General features: G+C 37.7%; 4 protein-coding genes, 1 non-coding gene and 1 pseudogene across 7 annotated transcripts in view; 1 reads left to right on the top strand and 5 right to left on the bottom strand.

The window, feature by feature from the left end:
* LOC104737140 (short-chain dehydrogenase TIC 32, chloroplastic-like) overlaps positions 1-1,209 on the top strand; it is a 4,499-nt gene extending 3,290 nt beyond the window's left edge. Inside the window, exons 7-8 of one of the 2 annotated variants that reach the window (XM_010457246.2) lie at positions 666-712; positions 843-1,209. In XM_010457246.2, coding sequence (XP_010455548.1) covers positions 666-712; positions 843-1,013 — 218 coding nt within the window. In that variant the 3' untranslated portion in view covers positions 1,014-1,209. The remainder of the gene's footprint in view (positions 1-665; positions 713-842) is intronic. The other variant, XM_019234670.1, reaches the window with a different exon arrangement.
* TRNAT-UGU lies at positions 1,764-1,835 on the bottom strand. Its single transcript has one exon. It is a non-coding gene; the product is annotated as a tRNA-Thr (tRNA).
* LOC109128464 lies at positions 3,786-4,097 on the bottom strand. The gene has a single exon (XM_019234824.1). The coding sequence runs from the start codon at positions 4,002-4,004 to the stop codon at positions 3,786-3,788; it is 219 nt and encodes a 72-aa protein (XP_019090369.1). The 5' UTR covers positions 4,005-4,097.
* LOC104737138 (AT-rich interactive domain-containing protein 2-like) lies at positions 4,526-6,992 on the bottom strand. The gene is made up of 3 exons (XM_010457244.2): positions 6,704-6,992; positions 5,634-6,498; positions 4,526-5,513 (listed from the first exon to the last, which is right to left on the bottom strand). The coding sequence occupies exons 2-3, from the start codon at positions 6,423-6,425 to the stop codon at positions 4,728-4,730; spliced, it is 1,578 nt and encodes a 525-aa protein (XP_010455546.1). The 5' UTR covers positions 6,426-6,498; positions 6,704-6,992; the 3' UTR covers positions 4,526-4,727.
* Positions 12,606-19,393, bottom strand: LOC109128379 (annotated as a pseudogene).
* The window catches only part of LOC104737136 (beta-adaptin-like protein B), a 6,210-nt gene continuing 512 nt past the window's right edge, over positions 20,769-26,466 (bottom strand). The window contains exons 2-16 of one of the 2 annotated variants that reach the window (XM_010457242.2): positions 25,701-25,898; positions 25,433-25,546; positions 25,057-25,307; positions 24,567-24,702; positions 24,248-24,427; positions 24,052-24,144; positions 23,754-23,965; positions 23,597-23,660; positions 23,425-23,492; positions 22,839-22,950; positions 22,656-22,748; positions 22,126-22,523; positions 21,817-22,006; positions 21,532-21,735; positions 20,769-21,350 (exon numbers count right to left, since the gene is read on the bottom strand). In XM_010457242.2, coding sequence (XP_010455544.1) covers positions 21,051-21,350; positions 21,532-21,735; positions 21,817-22,006; positions 22,126-22,523; positions 22,656-22,748; positions 22,839-22,950; positions 23,425-23,492; positions 23,597-23,660; positions 23,754-23,965; positions 24,052-24,144; positions 24,248-24,427; positions 24,567-24,702; positions 25,057-25,307; positions 25,433-25,546; positions 25,701-25,898 — 2,613 coding nt within the window. In that variant the 3' untranslated portion in view covers positions 20,769-21,050. Of the gene's footprint in view, positions 21,351-21,531; positions 21,736-21,816; positions 22,007-22,125; positions 22,524-22,655; positions 22,749-22,838; positions 22,951-23,129; positions 23,223-23,312; positions 23,493-23,596; positions 23,661-23,753; positions 23,966-24,051; positions 24,145-24,247; positions 24,428-24,566; positions 24,703-25,056; positions 25,308-25,432; positions 25,547-25,700; positions 25,899-26,466 lie in introns of both variants that reach the window. The other variant, XM_010457243.2, reaches the window with a different exon arrangement.

Genomic DNA, 26,466 nt, shown 5'->3' with positions numbered 1-26,466 from the left:
TTTGATAAAATAAACGACGAAGCAAGGTGATTGTTATGTGATAGTATTGTTCACTACTTTTCGATTTTCAATTTGTAGTAAACTAGTAACATACCCATATTGCTCTCATCGTTTCTCTATAGTTACAATACTTTGCAAGCATATGGTCAGTCAAAGCTCTGTAACATATTGCACGCTAGTGAGCTCGCTTGGCAGTTCAAGGTAAAATAGTATTTTGCAGGTCATTTTGTTAATATTATTATATCAATTCAAAATGCCAAAGAGAAAGCTAAAGGAAAGAAGATTTGTTGATCTTTTTTTGGTTATGCTTAAAACAGGAACAAGGTGTGAACATCACTGCCAATTCACTTCATCCCGGATCCATTATGACCAATCTTTTGCGCTACCACAGCTTCATAAATAGTAAAATTCTTTTTCTCATCATACTTCATTTCTGAATTCTTTTTCTCATCATAGACAACAATCTTAAAAAGTTCGTCTTCTTGTAAGAATATAGTTTCAGCCTTCTCTTTGACTCATATTCTATGTGATGTTTGTTCCTGTATGACTAATATAAAGTGAACTATTTCTTAAGCTTATCAATGAATTTTTATGATCTAACAGTAGATGCATCAAAGAATCAACCAGTAATGTCAATGATTTTTTTCGTCTCTTGTTTGATGCAGCAATTGGTAATGCCGTGGGAAAGTATGTTCTGAAGAGTATTCCACAGGTCAGGTTTTGTTTTATCCAATTAATATCCAAGGTCGTGATCATGCTCAAGCATATGATCATTCTTTCCTCAGCTCACACACATACATACATGTTTGTATATGAGTTTTTTTCTTATACGGTTATTGCAGGGAGCGGCAACTACATGCTATGCAGCACTACATCCGCAAGTAAAGGGAGTGAGTGGAGAATACTTGATGGATAACAACATATCCAACCCTAACTCTCAGGGTAAAGATAAAGATTTGGCCAAGAAGTTATGGGAATTTAGCTTGAGCTTAACTGGTGAAGAAGAATCATAGATGCCTTAGGGTCTCGTTTATATATGGGACTATAAAGCTTTGTTAATTTTTAATAACAAAAATCCTATGAATAAAAAGTTGATTTCTCATTATCAACCTCAGCCCTGTATATATTTTTACAAAATAAAAACGAAATTTTGTGTAAGTTTAGTTTGAAATTGGATTGTAATCAAGTTTAGTAAGCCTTTACAATATTTCTGCTGTGGTCCAATTTTGTGAGTTACTTGCAGTATCTGGAATCGCATTCAATAGAAGGTATAGAAGAAGAGGAAGGTTAGAGGTCGAAAGATACTTACCTTGACAGGGTCAACAGTCGATCAAGAAGAACTGTGGCCTAGGCTAGTGTCTTCCATTGCACTTTGGAAGGGTGCTTTAGCTTAAGGACTCCCTAAAGCGGGAGAGCCTGCGTCATTATATGTTGTCGCGGCGGCTTGCGTTGGCGCAGCCCCTCCCATTTTTCTTAAGTCAAATCTTCAGTGTATAAATCAGTTTGATGAATGTTTAAGAGTAGTAATGGATTGTGATGATCAATTTCATGAGTCTAAAATATTTTTAGAAACTGATTGCCTGGTGTATACTGGACGGTAGTATAGCTTAATAGGCGTCATCAGTTAATCATGAACAAGAGGTTTCGATCAGAATATGAGTCCAATGCTCTGTGAACAGAGTTTTATTTATAAAAAAGAAAAGCTCTTTTTGACTTGAAAACTGCTACTCACGTGAATAAGAAGTAATTGAAAAATTAAAAAGTGCCCACACGCAGGATCGAACTACGGACCTTCAGTTTACAAGACTGACGCTCTACCACTGAGCTATACGGGCCATTTGATTACGTTACAAAGTTGTTAGTAAATATTTTATTTCGTGTATTTTTCTTTGACAACATCCTCCATGAGTTTTGTTTGTCCTTTGAAACTTTCTTTTCTAACATTTCATTATAAAACTGGATTAATTACAGAAATAGGCTTTTTTCTTCAGTTTCTTATAGATTAAGGAATTATAGTCCATACTTATAGAGATAGTGCTTTTTAGTTGATCAAAAATACAAAACCACCCCTCTCACATAAGCAATTATCTTTCTTTCTTTCGCTGACAACTAAATTTTTTACGATTCTTAGATCTCCGGTGTAACTTGAAGAACACTTGGCAACCCCTGACCGCCGTGACTACTTCTCGCTTTGCCGGTGCACCGAGGTCTAGTCAAGGAAGGTTTCGCAACTTCCCCTTGGCGAGTCTATTTTTTCTCTCTCATTGTAATCTCTGATTTGAAGGTTTTAGAAGAAAAATAAGATTTCAATTGATCAACGATTACAAAGAATTATAAGCTTTTATTTTGGGTATGTGTTAATTGGTTAAGATTACATCATATTCTTTGATTGAATCGACAAATTTCTTTCATTTTCTTCGATTAATATCCAAGATTCGATTAGTGATTAAAGCCCTTGGGTTCACTAGAAAATATCTCTTAGAGTTTAGATTTCTTCATCCAAAATAAATTAGATTGAATTGAATCCACTGAATTCACATGATCAAAGATGGTATTTGTGATGGAGTGATTTTGTGTTTTGGAAAGAGTTAGTGTTGAAAGTGAAAAACGACGGTGTTGATGGATACGATAGTGAGTAGTGGTCAGGAGAAGAAGTTATGCTTTTAATCTGGCGTTGAATTGTCACTGTACATTGGACTCTTAATATTTTTTCAAAAATTAATACATATGCAATTTAATACGATTTACATATGCAAATTAATAAACATGTGCAATTTACAATACCCAAAAAGTTAATATATTTGTATAATTTACACTCGCAGTCTTATAACAATTTTTTTTCCTATTTTACTCTTTCTTTATCTACATGAACTATTAATATATATTTTTCAAATAGTAATAACTGAATAAATAAAAGGAAACAAATCTTTTAAATTTACTCTTACTCATCACTATCAATTGTTATTATATATAATTGACATATATTTGATGGACGAGAAAGTGACATTTTAAGAGAGAAATACAAAATATAGTATTACAGAAATTTGTAAGCTTTGAAATACAAAAATTAATGGAATAAAATATGATTTTAAAAAAGAAGAGAATTAGGCTGAACACGAGAGAAACCCTATTAGAAAAAATGAAGATTCATATCTAAATTTCCCTTAGAAGTAAAACCAAATGAACGAACAACAACATTGAATGCATCTCAGCAAGTAGATGTTTAATAAATTTTCTGCAACTTTCATGTTTATGGGACATTTCTTTTTTATTCAATGACGCCATCTCAGACAATTCAAATCAGAAAATTGGTTTATCAGGGTTTGTAGAAAATTTCAATAAGCAACATAGAATTAGAGTGAGAGAGAAAGAAAATGCTGAGAAAGAAGAGAGAAGATTTGCGTATTTTTATAGTTTTGAGCGTTTAAAAAATTCAATGGAGAGAAAGTGAAAATCATTATTATTTTGTGGAAGAAAATAAAACAAGAAATGAAATCTATACCCTTCTTTATTTGGTATTTAGTTTTCTCTCTTCCCATTTATTTTTAACCATATTTATCTCTCTTTTTCATTCTAACTACAAAAATGTCGTTGAACAGAAAAATATTTGCTAGTGTTCATACTTAAATTACTAGCAAAATTGTTCATTAAATTTCAGTGATATTGTTCATAAGTTTTAGTGTGTGACTATTTGTGTTAACATAAAGTAGAGATTAATAAATGACAGAGACATAAAGTAGAGATTAATACAACATCCATTAGTAAAAATCTTACTTTCTCGACAATTAGTGGCCGCAAGCACTACGACTCGGACCAGAAACTAACTTACGACCCGACCAAAAAAACTCCTTGTTCAGTCTCTTCTCGTTCTTTTCCATTCCATCTCCCAAATCTACTCCAATAACGTCACAACCACGATACGGTATCATTGCCATTGAACACGTCAAGTAACCGAACAAGAAGACCAAAACTTTGAAAAGCTTCTTCATCTCCATATACTTCATATTACAATCACTTCGATTAGGATTTGACGATAAACATGCATATTTATGGGGTTCTCATGTTTATGGTTTCTATGTTGGTTAATGCATATTTAATGACTTGGGTTAATTCAATTGACTCATTACACTTTTGGAATAGAATAATGATTTGGTTTTTTTCATATATGATTTGGTATATATATACATTGTGTTTTAATGCAGTTTTTATTAAATAATCTGAGTCTGGCTCTTAAACTTAAAGAATGTATCTGTACAAATTCTTTTTAAGAAAAAAAAAGAAAAAGAAAAGAGACAAAGTTTCGTGCAACAAATAATTTAATATGAAGGAGAATATATTGGAAACTGCAATAAAAATTAAACTAGAATGTATTTGACTCTCTATTTTCTTTGGTCATCGGATGTATGTGACTCTTAGGAACTACCGAACTAGCAATTTATAAAGAAGATTCTAACAAGCTTAATAAGAACTAAAAAATTGTACCAAAAATTATTAACTTGTTGATAAAAACTTTGAACCGATCTAATTACAAAAGTTACACCTTTTGCTAGTTTTATTAATAAATTTATAAAGTCACAAAAAGAAGAAAAAAAAAAGGGAAAAAAAAATCTACAAACTCCTATACTTCTATCTTCAGAAGAAGGTTATGAGTTATAAAAGCTCATAGAAAACATAAAAACCATTTTTTTTTTCTTTTTTTTTTTTTGTTACAATCTTCTGTTTCTTCTTCAGTCAATGACTTCAGACTGACTATTCTGAGAACAGATCATAATATCTGAACCAGGTGAGGTAACAGCACTACGACCAAAACTGGGACCAACAGAACCAAAAGATTCACTATCGTCATCACTGTCTATCTGCCTTGGAGTCACACGGTTCTGATATCTTCTGCGGTTGATCAAGAACACATTGAAGTAGTAATCCACGAGTTCCTCTCTCTTCTTCTTAGGGAAAAACTTTGCTGCTTTTTGCCAGAAAGACTGAGGATTCGAGATCATCTTCACCTTAAACTTGTTCTCTTCTCGTTCTGTCCATCTTAGAGACACTTCTTCTCCCATTCGATGGAATCTCCAATGGAAAAAGACATCGCCGATATCACGTTTTAGCTCCACTCTCTTCTCGGCAATGTGGAATCTAATGCACTCCACGGAGTTAGAGATGAGGGTGTCACAGCTGCAAGACATTTCCCTTCCTTTTCCAATCAAACCATCTACAGCTTCATTGTTTTCTAACGGCGGCCATAAACGAGTTCCTAACCATTTAGTATCGCTCTCCAAACCCGTTTCTGTCCACTCGTCCACTACGGCTTGGTAACGAGGTCCTACACCAACATTCCTTCTCGGGAACTGGGGTTGCTTTGGCACTTGTAAGCCTGTGGCTCTAGATGTTCCTGCAATAACCTCTCTGCCACTAGAATGGTGTTTTGATACCTTTGGATTCCTTGTGCTGTATCTTAACTTCCCTAACGACGGTCGTTCATCATCATACATAGACGGATGCACAGTTTGGTTACCCTGCAAACGGTTTTTATCAATCAATGGAGTTAAAGCCATCTCACATATAGAAAACAAAAGCATACTAACTGAATCATTGACTTTTAAAGGCAAGAAAAGAGTTAAAAGTAAAGAAAGTACCATTAGTGGAGAATAGTTATATCTGATTGCAGCATTGTTTCTCTGAACAAGCAAAGCGTTTTTGGCTTTAATGACTTGGTTGTAATACTCCTTGCCAGTAAACTCCTTCCAGTTAGACGGATCATGAGGAGATCTTGCAACTGAAGTCAGCCACTTCAGCATTTTCGGTATATCTACTTGCTCCTCAAAACATACAACAGACGGATCACTAACAACAAGAGAAGACGTTCCTACTCCATTATTATTATGATGTCTAAGTTTCTTCCTATGGTGGGACTCTTCAATATCCTTACAACCTAATGCCACAGCTTTGTTACGTTTCTGACACTTTCCTTTTTCCAACCAACTCTTCAATCCAAACCCTAGCTCATGTAACAAACCCACATAAGAACCTATCTTTCTAACAACCGGATCAGCCAACTTCACTTTCCTCGAATTCTCCACCACCCATGTCTCCAACCCGATCAAATACTTTGAGTAAACCAATATCAAAGATGGATACACTGAACTATCCAAGCCTAGTTTCTCAGCCACTACGTCCCACAACCCATTCCTAGACACAGAATCAAACCCATCTCTCTCACAGACAAACACAAACAGCTTAAACAAATCAACTTTTTCACCATTACCTAGAGTAACAGGCAGAGGCTTTCCATTAGTCTCTTCGTCAAGAAAAAACCAAAGAGTTTGACCAAACAATCTCCTTAACCTGTCCTCACATTCATTCAAATACTCAACCTTAACATCAATGTATGGACCTGAACTATAATTGGAACCTGAACATCCTGCCATTTACACCCTTAAACTCAATTTCCCATCTTTCATACTCTAATTAAGAAAAGGTTTCTCCTACAATTTACTGAACCTACAGCCAAAACACATACAAACAGATCAATCAATTAACCATTCTGAAGATAATTTCAAGAAATGGTACAACATAAACATGGATTTAGCCTAAAGGTTGGATTTAAAAAAAAAAAAAAAAATGATTCTTGATTTCTGATTATTATTATTATTATTCTTTTTGATTCGAAGTGTTTCAATTGAATTTTGGGATTTTAAGGTTTTACCTGGGGATTTGCTGAAGAAGCCAAGAGGATATGTTTTTGAAAGAATCCTCCTTTTATGGGTTTAACTCCGCCATTGTTGTTACAGAAGTGACAAAAACAAAAATTACTGACAAAAGAGATCAATTGGAAAAGACATGCAAGCACTTAACCAAAGAGAACCCTTTTTGTTGTCTGTTTTATCTCTCTCTCTCTCTCCTCTTTTTTTTTTTTTATTTTGATTTGTAACAAATCTGAGGTTAATATAAAGATTGGGTTATAAGATAAAATTGAAAGCTAAATCTGAGAATATGATGATAAAAAAACATTGTCTAGGTTTATGTTTATATAGAGGTTGAGGGGTGGAGGTGATTGAGAAAATGATATCTCAATGTAGGGTTTCACAACCTGGTATTCAACTATTTCATAAATTTGACAAGATTTTTTACTTTGTATAGATTGGAAATAATAAATATGTATATATTTTAAATCCTTTTTTTGGTTATATTGGGTCAATATATAAGATTTGGGTTGAAAGAATTAGTCTCCTAGGAACAAATTTAAGCTAAATATTGGTTACCTTTTAAATGACACTTTGAATTAGACCACTATTTCTCAACAAAATGCTTTGAAACATTAAAATGAAATCACCCTTTACAACTCACTTTAAATATCCATCAATGCAAACAAAAAAAAACACAGATTATTCGGAATTAATATTTTGTATTTCATGAAAATAAATAAATCGTCGTTTTGAGAAAAAGTTTTGAGGTTACAAGATCGGAGATCCGTTTTCCGTTTCAAAAATATCATAAGATCAAAACTTTATAAAAGTGCAGAAATGTTGTAGAAAATATTTCTTGTTAAACTTTTTGAATACATTACAATATAACATCTATAAATTAATACTCGATAAATTGGTACTTTGATAAGTTTATATATTTCTTTTGGTCCTAAATGGTTTTCTGTCTAAATATAATTGGGTAGTCGAGTTGTAGCCCCTACAAAGTTCCAATTCTTGCTTTAGCCCGATGAAACTTTAGCTTCTGTTTCTAGCCACACAACAAAACTTTGACAATGTATATCCCCACCTAATTTGAATTTCAAGTTATATCCCCACGTTTCTTAGATCTAAACATTTTCTGTCTAATTTGTCTTAGATCTAAACAGAATGTGAAAACACATAAAACCGATCAAATAACGCTTTATCATCTGGCCCGTGAACAGTTTCAACTTCTACTATAGAATCTGGATTTGAATCAGTGATCTCTTTGCAATAACCTCGAATATGTGAAAACTGATCTTCATATTCTTTTTGTAGCCACCTGAATGATTTTTTTCTAGCTTCTTGACATTGATTTCGTGTAGCAGTTAGCTTCCATTGATCTTTAATCATCTCTTGAATCTTCATAGGCATCATATTCTCTGGATCATGTCTTATCTTGTCCACAAACAAACGCGCAATTACCGGATCAGTCAACATCAAACACTTTCTGTTTCTACTGCAATTATGGTGAGTTTTAAACACTGTGACATGCCATATATTCTTTTTGGTGCTTAGTGAGCAATATATTCTCCAATTGCAATCATCCATACCACATTTGTATTCAAGCCTTGTCTGATCCCACCTAGATTGTTTAATATTGTTTCCTGTTTTAAGAGCATAATCTAGCACAGGTTCCTTAAACGCAAGACCACTAGAAAATGTTTGCTGAAAGTGTAACTTTCCATCTCCCCTTTGTCTGATCCGTTGGCCTCGTTTTACCAGAACCACTTCGGCATGTTTGGAGTCACTGTCACTTTCAGGGCACACATTATGCTGCATCGGCAGCTCAGTCCGAGTCCAAGAACAACGCTTCCTGTATGGCATGCTCGTCTTGGTCACCATCCTCGTCTACTTTAAAAATTGTTATTTCCAACTTTTCTTTACCTTTATCTTCTTCGGTTGATTCCGTTTCATGTTCGGATTGTCTTCTCAATAAAACGAATAAATTGCCCTTTGCTTCCTCCTCCATTGTTTCCACCAAACCACTTCAATATCTTTTCTCTGATGTCTAGACATCTCCTATTATATCCATAGATGACTTCAAATACTATGTGATTTTTGTTGACCATTTTACTCGGTACACATGGTTTTATCCACTTAAAAATAAATCCGATGTTCACTATGTTTTTGTCTCTTTCAAAGCTCTCGTTGAAAACCATTTCTCTACAAAATTTCAAACACTATTTTCTGATAATGGTGGCGAGTATATCGCTCTAAGAGGATTCATGTTGTCTCATGGAATTTACCATCTCACTACACCGCCACATACTCTAGAACATAATGGGATCTCCGAACGCAAACATAGACACATTGTGGAAACAGGTTTAACGTTGTTGTCTCATGCCTCCATGCCCAAGAATTATTGGTCGTATGCCTTCTCCTCCGCCGTTTATCTCATTAATCTCCTTCCAACACCAGTATTAGCAAATGAGTCGCCTTATTAGAAGCTTTTTCATGTTCAACCAGATTATATGAAGCTTCGGACCTTTGGTTGTGCTTGCTTTCCCTGGTTACGTCCATATGCCGGTAATAAGCTTGAATCTCGGTCCAAAAGGTGTGTGTTCCTTGGCTATTCTCAGACTCAAAGTGCATGTTATTGCCTCGACAACATCACTGGTCGGATATATACGTCGCGTCATGTTCAGTTTCTTGAATCAGAATTTCCCTTTGCCACTCCACTACCGTCAATTGTCTCCGTTGATACCTCTCCGGTCTCGTCGCCACTCATACAATTGTTTCACCCCCGTGTGGTCCTTCACCCTCCCACGTCACCATCTCCGTCCGATCATCAACCGCCCTCTCCTCCTCCGGTTCCGACGACTTCACCTCCGGTATGTTCCTCTTCCTCTTTATCTCCATCTGCGACTTCTTCTCCCTCTTCCTCTGAGCCCACTTCTCCTACACTAAATGGATCTTCATCCCCGATCCAGCATCCATCACCGCAAATATCGACCCACTTAAATTCCACCTCTGACCAAGCCCAAAACAAATCCTCGGCCCAAACACATACATCTCCACTATACACAACCTCAGCCCAAACACTTACATCTCCACAACACACAAACTCGGCCCAAACACATACATCTCCAAAAAACAATAGCCCAACTCCTTCCCCAATTGATCCCGACAACACATCATTGTCTTCTTCGGGCTCGACACAGCGTTTGCCGTCTCCATCATCCACTGCCTCTGTTACCTCGGCTTCACCGATACCACAACCGTCCTCTCCTCCTCCTCCGGTCAATCCGATACCCCATCTATCTCCTCAAAATCATCATCCCATGTCCACACGTTTGAAGAAAGGGATAACCAAGCCAAACAAAAAATATTCTCTCCATGCTCGCGCTAGACCTGACCTTGATCCTGAACCACGGACTGCATTACAGGCTCTAAAAGATGAGCGATGGCGGCATGCTTCTACTGATGAGATCAATGCCCAGATTCAGAATCATACATGGGACTTAGTTCCTCCGCCAACTTCTCCGATAACGATTGTTGGGTGTTGTTGGGTGTATACACATAAGTACAACAGTGATGGCTCAGTTAGTCGGTATAAGGTGCGTTTTGTCGCTAAGGGGTACAATCAGAAACCCGGTCTTGATTATGCTGACACCTTTAGTCCTGTTGTAAAATCTATGACCATTCGAGTTGTTCTTGGTGTAGCGGTTGATTGCAATTGGCCCATTCATCAACTTGATGTTAACAATTCTTTTCAACAAAGAACGTTGACCGACGAGGTATATATGACTCAACCCCCTGGCTTTATTGATAAGGATCGACCGAACCATGTATGTAAGCTCCGCAAGGCGATTTATGGTCTAAAACAAGCCCCCAGGGCGTGGTACCATGAATTACGAGGCTATCTTCTTCAAGTTGGTTTTGTTAATTCTGTGGCTGATACATCTCTTTTCATCTTACGTCAAGGTAGAGAAATTATCTACATGTTAGTGTATGTCGATGATATTATTGTCACAGGGAATAGTCCAGGACTGCTGCTTCAAACTCTCTTTGCTTTGGCCACAAGGTTATCTGTAAAGGAGCATGAAGACTTGTCTTATTTCCTTTGCATTGAAGTCACTAAGGTTGCTTCAGGCCTCCATCTTAACCAACGCAAGTATATCCTGGACTTATTGGACCGTACACACATGCTCCGATCGAAACCGATTGCAACACCGATGGCCACAAACCCGAAACTGTCTCTTCATTCAGGTATCTGCTTGTCTGATCCAACTGAGTACAGGAGTGTTGTTGGTAGTCTTCAGTATCTTGCGTTTACACGAGCTGATATCTCCTTTGCTGTCAATCGACTATATCTCTTTATGCATTCTCCAACCACCGCACATTGGCAAGCGGTTAAACGTCTTCTCAAATACTTGCGTGAGACGTCTACTCATTGGATCTTTCTCAAATGACATAATCCTCTTTCTCTTCATGTGTATTCTGATGCTGATTGGGCTGGTGTCTGTGATGACTATGCCTCGACAAATGCTTATGTTGTGTACCTTGGTCACAATCCGGTTTCATGGTCTTCCAAGAAACAGCGGGGTGTAGCTCGATTTTCTACCGAGGCAGAATATAGGGCCGTCGCCAACACATCTTCGGAGGTTCGATGGATCTGTTCTCTTCTACAAGAACTGGGTGTTATACTACCTACGTCTCTGACGATCTATTGTGACAATGTGGGTGCGACTTACTTGTGTGTAAATCCGGTGTTCCACTCCCGAATGAAACACATTGCCTTGAATTATCATTTTATTCGTGATCAAGTATAGTCTGGTGCCCTCCGAGTGGTTCATGTCTCAACTAAGGATCAATTGGCTGATGCCCTAACCAAACCACTGTCTCGTGCTGCGTTTACATCCTTGTCTTCCAAGATTGGAGTTACGCACAACCCCTCCATCTTGAGGGGGCGTAATAAGGATCAATCATATCAATGATTTGATCAATCACATATTCTCATTAATCTTATCAATCTTCTATTTATGTAAAGCATATAATGTAATCAATGTCTGTATAGAACCATAGAAGGAACCGTAGGTGTATATATACTTGTAACTCTCTACTGAATAATTTATCCTTCACATCAACATTCATAGAAATGTTTGAAAGTTTTGGCGTTGAGCACCAAATAGCATATTATCAAGGGTCGAAATGTAGCAAGATCATCCATGGTGATTGGTAAAAAAGGAAAAGTGGTTTCAATACAAGAATTAGAAGAAAAAAGTGAGCATTACAAATACCAAAACTAAAAGAGCCCAACCAGAAGTAACACAAGCATAGGAATAGGATTTATTACATACACTAAACTCAGTAAAAAGGCAGGAAATAATGATTAAAAAAAATAAAATCTGGAACCTTTTAGGTTTGGGTTTAAACCATTTGACAACAATGAATCATGAAGCCCTGAAGAGAAGCTCGACAGCTTCGAAGAAGAGAGGTGCGATCAAAAACGGTACATCTCGTGGATCCTTTGCTGATAAGTAGATCACGTCATGGTTCCCATTCTTGCGCTTTGCTATGAAGAACATGTTGAATGTTGTAAGCAAATCAATAGTTGATTCGATGCTAGCGATGGTGATCCCGGGGAATTCTTTCTGGACTTTATTTGAGTCCAGTCATGTATGTGAAAAGACAAACCAAAACATATACTCTTTTAAAAATCGCAGATATATCCAAATAAAAGCCCAAACTATACAAACCTATCTCTCACAGAATTGGTTTTACAATTAAAATTTCAAGTAATACATAAAGGAAAGCAATTCACAGTGAAGTTTACCATAAAACAAAATTATTGAAAAATAACTGAATTCTATGTTTACAAACCTTTTTCATGTTTGAGTTTTAACGATCTATTATGACCTTGCTTGTTGACGCACATCTTCAAAAATATTCTGCATATGATGCACACTCGAAAGAGCAAATGTATAGATCTATAGTTCCAAGCATTTTCAAGATGATATTATACATGCAACGTGACTTACACACCCTACAAAATGGATGTATTGAGCACCACCTCAAATGGTCTGGTGAACAACTTTAGTATGCTTCTTGGCATGAGCCATTCAAAGTCTCCCATCACACATTTTGTATGCAAACTAGCTTGGTGATATTTACACGTATAGAACCACATCTTTGGATTCATCCTTTCCTCACAAATATCACACCAGTATTTGCCACTTGCATCTTCTCCATAGCATAATGAGAGAGGATGATCGTCTACTTTATGCTTTACCACTTGTGGTAACGTAGCACAATCGAAACATATGACAATTTCACAGCCACTTTCGATGCACGTAAGCACATAAGGTGCCCATTTGTTGCAACCATCACATTGTTTTGTTTCCGCTACTTCCGGAATGTAATATAGTGGATAATGGGGATGGCTTGGATGTAGAAAAGCCTCCAAAACTGAACCACACAGTACATCTAACTCCTTATCCCCACACTGGTACATGAAACCATTGGAAATTCTACGACAAGCTTCACACTGAAAGTAATCAGCGATGGTTGTAACTAATGTAAGTCGGTCATTGTGTAACACATGCCATTTCCTTCTAGGAGATTCAGCGCACTTTTGGTGAAGAATGAAATCACAATCGATACAACCATAGAAGGATTGAAGACAAACTGGAAGCGTACAAGCGTTGCACCGCTTGTTTTTTTCCCAAAGAAGACCATTAACGTGGAATCTTAGGTAATGCTCTTTGTGGCTGAAATGTTGTATTGTGTTGTCATCTATTACCACATATGGCTCTATATCTTCTCTCTCTTCAGGAACTCCTTCGAGTTCTTTCCCGTTCCACACGTCCGTTCTGGTAGCACATTTGGAATGAACGACATAGCCAAGACACCGCAAACAAGAATACCCGCCAAAAGTCCAGTCCACTTTCTTGCGACAAACTCCACAAACAGAATTGACAACACCAAGAACAGAAGTGCGAGAAACACGGTGGTCATGCCGATTGATGTTTATGAGGCTTGGAAGAGAAAGACACTCTTGATGTATCATGAAATCGCATTGAGGCTTCGATCTCCACTCAACCCGCAAGCATTACATGTAAAAGAATCAAGTATTGGATGGAAGATGAGTTTGTGAGCATGAGCTTTCAAATCAAGAACAGATTGTAGCGGTGGGTTCAAAACACAATGCATATCCAAGCTGAAGTTACAAGCAGAACAATGATAAAAGAACCTATCTTTAATTTGTCTTCCGCTAAGACGACATTTTCCATCAGAATAGTTCGGTGGTTGACTTGTGTGGAACTTAAGAGGGTGCAAGTTGTGGTAAGTGTGGTTTAACTCTGACGGGTGTTTTGCCTTCGACAGATTCAATACGCAATCCAAATGGAAAGCCAAATCAGATTCATGGCATTTGTAAGGAAACTCATAACCAATCTTACCACATTTAGCATCACAGTCGAACTCGGTCTGCTCCTTGAAAAGGGTGAGCTTTGTTGGAGTAAGCTTGAAGTAAGCTTGGAGATCAAGCCAAACAAAGAGAAATGGAAATTGGAGATTATATTTAGGAGATATCTAAATATAATAAGAAGCTAAGAATAAGAAGTTTTCCATTTAGGATTAGGAAAATCTACTTAGGAAGTTCTATATAAGGAGATGCTAAGATGTAGCATAACTTATGAGTTGAGAGCTTTGAGAGATTAAGTTGGAGAGATTGTTAGAGAGTTTAAAGTTTTTGAGTTATTTTTCTTTGAGCTAATAAGAGAGTTATTCTTAAACATCTTTTGTTCTTAATCTTTCTTGCTAAAAACAATATTTGGTATCAGAGCCAGAAGAAACGATGGCAAAGAATGAAGATATTGAGGCTATCGAAAATTTGAAGAAAGAAGGAGGTGGACCTTCGTCAATCAAGTGCCCTATGTTGACCTCTAGCAACTACACTGTTTGGGCTATGTGGATGAGGATTCTTCTTAGAGTAAATAAGGAGTGGGATGTCATAGGAACAGAAGATGATGATGCTGATCTCAATGACATGGCTATGGCTTTGTTGTTTCAATCGATTCCTGAATCTCTTATCCTTCAAGTTGGTGATTTAGATAATGCAAAGAAAGTCTGGGAAGCTATTAAGACTAGACATGTCGGAGCAGATCAGTGAAAGAAGCTAGGCTACAGACGTTAATGGCCGAATTCGACCGATTGAAGATGAAGGATACAGAGACCATTGATGACTTTGTTGGGAAGCTATCAGAGATCTCATCAAAGTCAGCTTCTCTAGGAGAAGACATTGAAGAATCCAAGCTTGTTAAGAAATTTCTTAAAAGTCTTCCTCGGAAAAAGTATATCCACATTGTGGCATCGCTTGAACAAGTGTTAGATCTCAACAAAACAAGTTTTGAAGACATTGTGGGACGTTTAAAAACATACGAAGAACGCATCACCGAATAACAAGATACACAAGAAGATCAAAGCAAGTTGTTGTATTCAAATTCGAAGCCTCAAGTGCCACCAGAAAATCACGATTTTAATGGAGGATACCGAGGCATAGGTCGTGGAGGAAGGTTCAGAGGAAGAGGCCGTGGAAGATTCAATGGAACAAGAGACCTGTCGTAAATCTCTTGTTTCCGATGTTACAAATTTGGACACTATGCCTCGAAGTGTCCTAATCGCTTGCTCAAGTTGCAAGAAACACAAGAGAACAACAACAAAGATACGGAAGAAGCAGACGAGCTCATGATACACGAGGTAGTATTCTTAAACGAAGAAAAGGTGGTGCCAAGGAAATTTAAAACAAGTAATGACGAAGACAATACTTGGTATCTCGATAATGGGGCTAGCAATCACATGACTGGAAATCGCAGGTATTTCTCCTCTATTGACAATACTATCACCGGAAAAGTAAGACTTGGTGATGATTCTCGCATAGACATCAAAGGAAAGGGATCTATCGAGCTTGTTGATATGAACAGTGAAGCAAGAACAATGACTGAGGTATACTATATTCCTGGCTTGAAGAGTAATATTATAAGTCTGGGACAAGCCACTGAAGCAGGTTGTGATGTTAGAATGAAAGGATATCACTTAATAATGTATGATCGTAACAGAAGACTACTTGTCAAGGCCTCTAGATCAAGGAACCGTCTATACAAGGTGTGCATGAAGATAAATGACACATTATGCTTGAGTTTAACAACGATGAGTGATTCTAGTAGGTGGCACGCACGCCTAGGACACATAAATCATGAGACACTGAAGTCAATGGTGGAAAGGGAGCTTGTTGTTGGAACACCTCTTATAAAGTTTGAAAAAGAAATATGCGGGTCTTGTCTCTTAGGCAAGCAAACGAGAAGAATGTTCCCTAAAGCCTCCTTGTATCGAGCAACAAAAGCACTTGAACTCGTTCATGGTGACTTATGTGGTCCCATCACACCAAGTACAATGGCTGGGAATAGATACATCTTTGTTCTCATAGACGATTACTCGAGGTACATGTGGACAATACTATTGAAAGAGAAGAGTGATGCATTTGAAAAATTCAAGAAATTCAAAGTTGTAGTAGAACAAGAATCAGGAGGGAGATTAACGACATTCAGGACGGACAGAAGAGGAGAATTTGTGTCGCATGAGTTTGATTCTTTCTGTGCTCTATCAGGAATTAAGCGACATCTCACAGCTCCGTATACACCACAACAGAATGGTGTTATTGAAAGAAGAAACATGACGTTATTGGAGATGACCAGGAGCATTATGAAGCACATGAGCGTTCCAAATAGACCGTGGGGAGAGGCAATCAGACACTCGACATACTTGCTAAATAGGGTAGCTACAAGAGCAGTCAAGGAAAGAACTCCATATGAGGCTTTACGAGCCAAGAAACCGAATGTCAACCATCTACGTATCTTTGGCTGCATTGCATACGCAAGAGTGGAGACACCACACCTAACAAAGCTAGATGATAGATCACGTAGATTGGTACACCTAGGAACAGAGCCGAGAACGAAAGCTTATCGACTATTTGATCCTCAAACGAATAAAGTAGTGGTGAGTCGTGATGTGGTCTTCGATGAATCAAGAGGATGGAACTAGAATCAAGGTAGTCAAGAATAAAGTAAAGCTGGAAGTTTCAAAATTCAGCTTGGCGAATTTGGAAATCATGGATTGAGAGGATTTGATCTGAATGCTACTGGTGTCGCTCACATAACCAACAGTGAAAATTCTGAAACTGCGGAGTCCGAGACTGAAACAGAGAACAATGATGTTGCAGAACAAGAACTTGAAGAATCGGATTCAGAAGTGAGTAGTGATGATGAAGTGAAAAGTGAGGAAGTAGAGGATGGTGGAGAACGAGGACAGTATGTGTTGAGAAGATCTAGGAGAGTGATCACGAAGCGTAAATATCTCAATGATTATGTATTGCTTGCTGAAGAAGAAGGAGAAAGGTTACTAATGTGTTTGAACAAAGAGCCTAGAGACTTTAATGAGGCAAAAGATTTAAAAAATTGGCTGCAAGCGTGTGAAGACAAGATACAATCAATCATGAAGAATCGGACTTGGGATCTTGTTGAACTTCCACATGGAGAAAAGCCTATTGGATTGAAGTGGGTTTTCAAGCTGAAAAGAAATTCGGATGGCACAATAAATAAGTATAAGGCGAGACTGGTCGCAAAGGGTTATGTGCAGAGGTATGGAATCGATTTTGAGGATGTGTTTGCCCTGTTGCACGAATTGAGACAATTCGTATCCTCATTAGTCTTGTTGCATCTAGAGGATGGGAAATACATCATCTTGCTGTCAAAACGGCGTTTCTTAATAGCGAGCTAAAGGAGACGGTGTATGTCTCACAACCAGAAGGTTTTATAGTAGAAGGGAGCGAAGACAAAGTTTACAAACTCCGAAAAGCATTATATGGCCTGAGACAAGCTCCAAGAGCATGGAATGAAAAGCTCAATCAAGTTATTTAGGAATTGCAGTTCAGAAAATGTTCAAAAGAACCATCTGTTTATCAAAGAAGGATGAATCATGAAGTTCTTCTTGTTGCAGTTTATGTTGATGATATATTTGTTTCAGGAACAAGTTTAAAGGTCATAGAGAACTTCAAGAAGGAGATAGCGTCAAAATTCGAAATCAGTGATCTGGGGAAATTGACTTACTATCTAGGGATTGAAGTGTGTCAAACGCAGGAAGGAATAACTCTGAATTAAGAACGATATGCCTTAAAGATCTTGGAGGAAGCTGGAATGAAAAATTGTAACTCGACACATACACCAATGGAGGAAGGCACAAAACTGTCAAAGGCGACAAACGAATCGGATATTGATGGGACGAGTTACAGGAGAATCATAGGATCACTTCGTTACCTGTTGCACACACGTCCTGACTTATCATATTATGTTGGTGTGTTAAGTCGTTATATGCAGTCTCCCAAACAGTCACACGGAGCGGTTATGAAACAATGCCTAAGGTACCTGAAAGGAACTACTACAATTGGTTTGGTCTTCAAGAAGTCAGACTCAATGAGCATGAAGCTTGTTGGTTATAGTGACAGTAGTCACAATGTAGACGCTGATGATGGTATAAGTACAATAGGACATGTGTTTTGTCTCAATGGGAGCTTGATCGCTTGGTGCTTGCAGAAACAGGACACAGTGGCATTATCTTCGTGTGAAGCAGATTTCATGGCTGCAACGGAGGCTGCGAGGCAGGCGATTTGGCTCTAAGAACTTCTAAATGAAATCACTGAGCTACCATGTAAGAAGGTGCTAGTCCGGATAGACAACCAATCTGCTATTGCTCTTAATAAGAACCCGGTATTTCACGGACGGAGCAAACATATACACACAAGGTACCATTTTGTTCGAGAGTGTGTTGAGAAAGGGCAAGTCGAATTAGAGCATGTTCCCGGGGAAGAACAAAAGGCGGATATATTAACTAAGGATCTAGGAAGAACTAAGTTCAAGGAGATGAGAGATCTCATTGGTGTGAAAAATTTGAGTGAGCAAGACTTCGAGCTTAGAAGGGAGAATGTTGGAGTAAGCTTGAAGTAAGCTTGGAGATCAAGCCAAGCAAAGAGAAATGGAAATTGGAGATTATATTTAGGAGAAATCTAAATATAATAAAAAGCTAAGAATAAGAAGTTTTCCATTTAGGATTAGGAAAATATACTTAGGAAGTTCTATATAAGGAGATGCTAAGATGTAGCATAACTTATGAGTTGAGAGCTTTGAGAGATTAAGTTGGAGATATTGTTAGAGAACTTAAAGTTTTTGAGTTATTTTTCTTTGAGCTAATAAGAGAGTTATTCTTAAACATCTTTTGTTCTTAATCTTTCTTGCTAAAAACAATAAGCTTGTGGTGATGCGTCTGGGAAACGTCAATGACTTCAGGTGGTGGGTACTTGGCACAGAATAGATCAACGTTACATCAAAGTCACAGATCTCAGAACGATAGTGTAAATTCGTGATTGTCTTGTGACATAAATCACAGAAATTGTCGGGTTTACTTTGAAGCTGAAGAGTGTGAACAGAGTGAGATGGGTGGTCAATATATTCAGGGGACTCGCCACATTTCCTATGAACAAAGAAATCACAGCTTTTGCAGTAGTACCCATCACTGGTAGATTCCAAGCGTCCACAACAATCACCTTCCCGCAGATCATTCCAAGGCATCATAAGGTGCTGGTGGATCAACGGTAGTGACAGTCCCTCAGATTCCATGGTCGTATAGTACATACAAGAAGAAAGAAGGAAAAGTTGAATCTGAGATCTTAAAGCTATTCTTTTGTTATATAGAACTTTGTAGTCAACCCATAACAATTATATCCTTTAATAATTAATAACTAAGTAATTGGACATAGCTAGACTGACTAAAACTATCAGGAGGAAAACAATTTTAAAAGGCACTAGCCGTTGATAAAAACAAAGAGACTAGGGCCCATAATAATAGTACATGGAAAAAAGTTTCATTTTTACTAAACCAGTGCTGTATGAATTCTAAACTGCCTTCTTTATCTTACGTGTTTGTTAGTCTTGTGTAGTCTGTTAGCTATGATATGTACTGTACATGTTAGTTGTCTACAGTCTACTCTACGTTTTCCTTAAATAAATATGTAAATAAACCACCTATTAGAACTTAGAAGAAACAAGAACTTTGTTTAAAACATATTAATCACCTATTTCTAACCGTTTATGCATTATATAATTTGTTTAAAAATCATTTTACAGGCACATCAAATAAAAAGTTACTTATAAGCTATAACAGCGTACGTACATATAATTATTGAAGAGTCCACAGAATACTAACAAAATAGATTGATCGAACTGTATGTTGTGGTGGAACCAAAACCTTAGTTAAAATCAGGAGAAATATCACAAGAAAGGAATCAAAATCATCACACATTCACACCAAATATAATTAGATAAACAAGAAATGAATAAAAGTTGCATCATCATTAGAGGCTTGTTTGTCGAAGATAGTTCATGTTATTCTTATCAAAGATCAGATGCCTAATTAGCGGCGGCAATGACAATTTAACTCGGTGCTCTCTTGTTTGCTGTAGATGTAGAGATAAGTATGTTGTGGGTAATTTTAAGGCAAGTAACGAAGAATCTCTTTTATAGACTGTTAAGTCTATTATTTTAGGGGTTCTCTTTAACACCAAGTTATTTCATTGTACCCACCTCATCATGTAGAATCTATATCGTTCTGTCCTAAGCTACCCATCCAAGAAGCTTCACATTGCAACTTCAATATACCTAGAGGAGGATGAGACCATTTGCTTGGAGGAGGTTTCTGCTTGTGGTGCTCTTTCACTGTAACTCAAGTATACACATATTGTTTATAAGAAATTTTATTTTCATTGTGTGTGGCTAGCATTTCTTGAAAGAAACTACAATTATTTTTATTTTTCACAATCCGAAACTAAACAGTAGGAATTTGCATTTAAACTATAATCCTTTAAATATACAAGATCGTTGTAGCATCCGTTGTGAAACCCGTCTTTGGTCTAGCCCCAACTGTACTAATTAAGAAGAAATGTTTGAAAGTTTTGGCGTTGTCCACCAATAGCATCATCAAGGGTCCAAGGTAGGATGATCATCCATGGTGATTTGGTTCTTTGATGGTGTTTGGTAAATAAAAAGTGGTTTTAATACAAGAATTAGAAGAAAAGAGTGAGCATTACAAATACCAAAACTAAATGGGTCCAACCGGAAGTAACACAAACATAGGATCTATTACGTACACTAAACTCTGTAAAAACGGGTTGGAGATGACCAAAAAAAAAAAACAAAGAATCTGGAACCTTTTGGGTTTGGGTTTAATCTGGAACCTTTTAGGTTTGGGTTTAAAGCATTTGACAACAATGAATTATCATCAAGCCCTGAAGAGAAGCTCGACAGCTTCGAAGAAGAGAGGTGCGATCTCGGGAGTGGGAGTCTTCACTGCGCATTTGAGACCTGGTTGGCCCACCATTGCAGTGAGCTCGATCAAAAACGGTACATCTCGTGGATCCTTTGCTGATAAGTAGATCACGTCTTGGTTCCCATTCTTGCGCTTTGCTATGAAGAACATGTTGAATGCTGTAAGCAAATCAATAGTTGATTCGATGCTAGCGATGGTGATCCCGGGGAATTCTTTCTGGACTTCATTCGAGTCCAGTAATGACCTCCATGTCTGTGAAAAGACAAACCAAAACGTATATTGGTTTAAAAATTGCAGATATATCCAATAAAGCCCAAACTATACAAACCTATCTCCTTGACAGAATTGGTTTTACAGTTGCCACTATTTTTCTAAACCCGAACAGATGCGAATAGTCCAAATTTTATGGATGTTTGGTACAAAGCTATGTTACCTCAAGGAAGGTTCCACGTTCCATTCTACCGTCTTCACCGAAAAGAACATGAAGTATAATCTTATCAGTGAAGTACCAAACAGGCTGCTGATTGTTTTTAACAGCGACTTGTAATAGAGAGCTTGGAGGCCCAGCAGACATGTTTTGGAACAAGACCATAGGTAGCATTGTCCTGGAAGATGTTCCGGGTTGCATTGGCGGAATCTGAAACAGTACAAACACGGATATCAGTTCTAAAGATTCGTACCTAAGTTTCAGACAGAAAAGTAGATTCAGATAGAGTACCTGAAGAGGTCCAGCAGCTGCGAGGCCGAATGTGTTCTTGTTGAACTGAATCATGAAACCATCAAGTACCGACTGCGAGTTGTTCTCGAAGAGCATACTGTAGAATACTTGTCCATCTCTTCGGGATAATTGAGCGCTTATCTGCAGACCTTGACCACTTGAAGCTGGCACGACAACTGGCAAAGGAGGACTGTGATCGAGTTCATAAGATTCGATGAGCTTCAGTATGAAATAGGCAACCGAAATTGATCTAATGTAATAAACTAATCCCTACGATTAGAAAGTTTCATTATTCAAGACATGACTCACCCAGATGGGGTAATGGGTTCATCAACTGGGACAATAGCGGCATTATCCAATCCCATCAGATCACCTAGCAAATCGGGCACAGGAGCTGGGACCGCTGGTGCAGGAGCTGGTTGTCTTCCGGCAGACTGTGGGATATTACCTGTGGTGGCAGGCGGGGAAGCTGCACTATCAACCGGATTACTAGATGAGTATCCTGCTTCGCTTCCTTCCGCAAAGTCTTCGTCTTCTGTTTTCTGAACTGTGGTTTTCAAGCGGGTAACAAAAGCTTCTGGGGGTTTATGGTACACAGACGACAAGGTCGAAATATTTGTAAGCAGCTCATCAAGAAGTGATGGGTCTAGTTGATTTGAGTCATCAGTAATCACAGGTTTTTCAGCTAAAACAACATCCTTGGCCGCCTAGTGGAGAGAAATAACGAGATCAGCCATATATATATCACAGGTATTGTTGCTTGAATAAACAATTCTGAATATATTACTTCTGGACTAGCTGAGTACTAAAAAGCTATAAACTATCAAGATGACACACACCTCAGGATCAGTAGATAGAAGGCGCCAGTATATGTATGCACGATCTCTGAGATCAGGATTATCCGTCTCCACAGTAGCGTTATTTAAGACAACCTAAAAACATCAAACATAACGTAATGCCTGTCATCACATACATGCACATCATTCGATCATAAAACAGTGTGAGCAAGGGAAAGGCCGAACCTGAATCATCTGTTGAGGGCCTTCAGTTGGCTTCTTTAGAAATAGCTTAACAGTAGCAGTGAGAAGCTGCAGCTGGACCTGTGCTGGTTCTTCAGGAAAACTCTCAAGGAAACTTTCAAGAAGCTCATCGNTTTCAGCTAAAACAACATCCTTGGCCGCCTAGTGGAGAGAAATAACGAGATCAGCCATATATATATCACAGGTATTGTTGCTTGAATAAACAATTCTGAATATATTACTTCTGGACTAGCTGAGTACTAAAAAGCTATAAACTATCAAGATGACACACACCTCAGGATCAGTAGATAGAAGGCGCCAGTATATGTATGCACGATCTCTGAGATCAGGATTATCCGTCTCCACAGTAGCGTTATTTAAGACAACCTAAAAACATCAAACATAACGTAATGCCTGTCATCACATACATGCACATCATTCGATCATAAAACAGTGTGAGCAAGGGAAAGGCCGAACCTGAATCATCTGTTGAGGGCCGTCAGTTGGCTTCTTTAGAAATAGCTTAACAGTAGCAGTGAGAAGCTGCAGCTGGACCTGTGCTGGTTCTTCAGGAAAACTCTCAAGGAAACTTTCAAGAAGCTCATCGGCATTGTCAATTCTTTCAGCATATTCACCAATAATCCATATCATAGATGCCTTCAAGTTGCAATTTTGAAATAGATGTACAAATCAGTGATATATGGTCAAAATTAAGATAGTATTTCAATTTAATGAACCAAGAAAACAAGAAAGGTCATTACCTTAGCTTCTGGTTCATCCAAAGTGTCTAAACTCTCACAGAGTGTTGCAATAATGGACTCATACCTGTATGGAATTTGAAATCGCATCAAAAATATTTAATATTTAAAGAAGACTTCAAGATGCCATTACGACAGTGATTAAGAAATGTCAACTTACGTGTTTGGATATCTTCTGAAGATATCTTTGATGACAATAATGGCCTCCTGAACAACATAGTTTACTTTGATCTTGATCAACTCAAGCAAAACACTGATGCACCGTTCAGCTGCTCTCTCTAGTTTAATAGCACATCGGCCTATTGCACGAACAGCCTTTCTAACGAAATCAACGTCTACTTCTGTGGCATACTCTTTGAACTCCAGAAGAACCTGTAGTATCATTTTCCAAAAATCATAATGATATGCACCAACAATAATAGAGACATACAGAAGATGGTAAAGTTCAGTGACGATACCTGGTCTATGTTTCTGTCAGAGGCAAGTTTTATCATAATCTCTAACTTCTCCATCTTAACATAAATTGGGTCGTTGTACTTACAGAAGAAAACCTAAAAGAAAAAAAAAAAGAAAGATAATTTGCAACATAAGTAATAAATGCAAGGATACAACAGTTGCGTCGTCTGAGAATCAACGAAGCACAGGTCAAACTACCTTAATTTCATGGGCAAGGATAGTGGGTCGTTTCTGGACAATAAGATTAATGTTACGAAGTGCAACATATTGTATCTCAGGTTCTGCAGAAAGCAATGTAACAAGGGGTGGAGCCATCTTCTTGCAAAGATTACGAATAACGTCTGTACTAGTAATAAGTTCCATTTGTTGAAGGATCATCTGTAAGGCAATTACCAAAAACAGAACAGAAAGTGGGAGCACATTACAAAATATGCAAAGGTATAGCTGATGGTTTACAAACAAGTTTGACGAGCTACCAAAGCAGTAGAGGAAAAACAATCAAATGAAAGTTGCTCACCTTAACAGCTGAAAGCACAACAGCGCAGTTGGCATGTTGCAGCCTTGGCGTGACTCTCTCAACAATATTTTCAGCTTCGCGGGGATCAGCTGCTTTATACCTCGATAAAGCATCTAAAATAAAAACTTGACCCCACCTGCGATGATCATAGTGAGTACTAATAGTGGAGGTGACAAAAGCTTATCCAACACTCATTTCCCCAAAATTCAAAATAGTGGGTCATTTATCTACAGATAAAACCTTCAATAACGAAAAAGTAATTCCCAAACTGCTGTCTGATAATGGACATGAAGACAAAGCATAAACAACTGAGGCCATACCACATCTAGCTAGCAATTTCATAATCCATCACCGTTTCACTAACCTCTAATCTTAGGTCAATACCTTTTATGTTCTTAGACTAGGAAAGCTTTCGACGACTGGCCATAAATATTCAATACTAAACAGAATGCAGTGAAACAATAGAAATGGCGATAAGGAGAGGACTTACTCAGTGCATTCATTTAGAGCGGTAAGGAGCTTCGTAAGGGTTGTACTATTGATCTCAAATACGGGGCTAGTACTATTCTCTTGAATCTCTGCAAGGGCTGCTACAGCATTGGCAACAACCATCGGATTGTTATCTGATATCAAATCCTTCAAGGCGTCAAGGAAACCCCTATCCTCAACCAATTCAGCATTTATGTCAAAAAGCTTAGCAACGCAAATAGCGGCCGTCTTCCGGACATATGGATCATCATCCTAAAGAAAACATTATGCACAGGATAGAGTAAATACTGACTAGTTAAGATGAAACAGATTCTTAAGGGCAATAATTAAGATGTTGGTATCAAATCCCAAAGAAGCGGTAAGATTTAAAACTCAACCTTTAGGCACTTTTGAAGAGGATCACATAGATATTCTGTGATCTTATCAACACGAATGCAGCCCATTGTCCGCACAGCCAAAGCGCGGATCAACGGATTTGGATCCTGTGAATCCTGCAGAATACAAATTAACAATTAAGTTAATGATCACTTGATCAGTTCCTTTCCATTCTCTCTTATTCCCCCAGGGTCAGAAAAGAGCAAAGGAATGGCACTATGTTTGATTCGGATTAATGGGAATACAATATGCCAGGTGTTTGAGTGTTACCTTTACAAAAGTATTAACTGCCAGAATAGCAAGATCTGGCTGGCTTTTCGCATAATTAATGAGATACAAGTAAACAAGCTTCTTCAACTCCAAATTTTCCGTTTGCATGCAATTGACTACATCAGTAAAAAGTGATGAAACATCCTTTCCAACAGTCATTGCTGCAATAACCTTCTTAACTGCATCTTTTCTCTTATCCTAGGAAACATAAAGTATACAAGAAAAGTTAACAAAACTGAAGCCAAAATAGAAAATCACCCTTCCTTCTTGATATCATTAACATATGTATCCTACTGAACAGTAACTTTGAGCACAACCAATGTCAGTCGTACTAAAGTTAATACTCAATAGCATAGTCTAGCCTCTTCCTTTGCAAAAACAACTCCTAGATCAAAACGGCAGTTCACTGATCCTCTAACAATTGCACTGATACAGATATAACGAGTTCTGATTCACCAACCTAAGCTCAACTAATAAGTTAATACGAGATTGCACACATCCAACGCATACGCCATTCTCAATTTCTCTCCAATTCGAGCTATATCTCAAAGAATCATCCTTCTTCCACAAAAAATAACGAAACCAATTCCACTAAAAACAGCAACACAACTTTACAAATTGAAAACTCAAATCCAGATCTACCAAAATTTGCATAAGAATAACAAAATTATAAAGGAGAAGGATCATCGAACGAGAGATCGTGAATGTAATAATGGCGGCGGATCACAGATCCACATGTAAAGACAAAAAAAAAAAAAAAAAAAAA

This window comes from Camelina sativa, chromosome 13, assembly GCF_000633955.1.
Source record: "Camelina sativa cultivar DH55 chromosome 13, Cs, whole genome shotgun sequence".
Taxonomy (NCBI): Eukaryota; Viridiplantae; Streptophyta; class Magnoliopsida; order Brassicales; family Brassicaceae; genus Camelina; species Camelina sativa.
The sequence above is the reverse complement of the archived record's forward strand: the minus strand, read 5'-3'. Positions and strand labels throughout refer to the sequence as shown.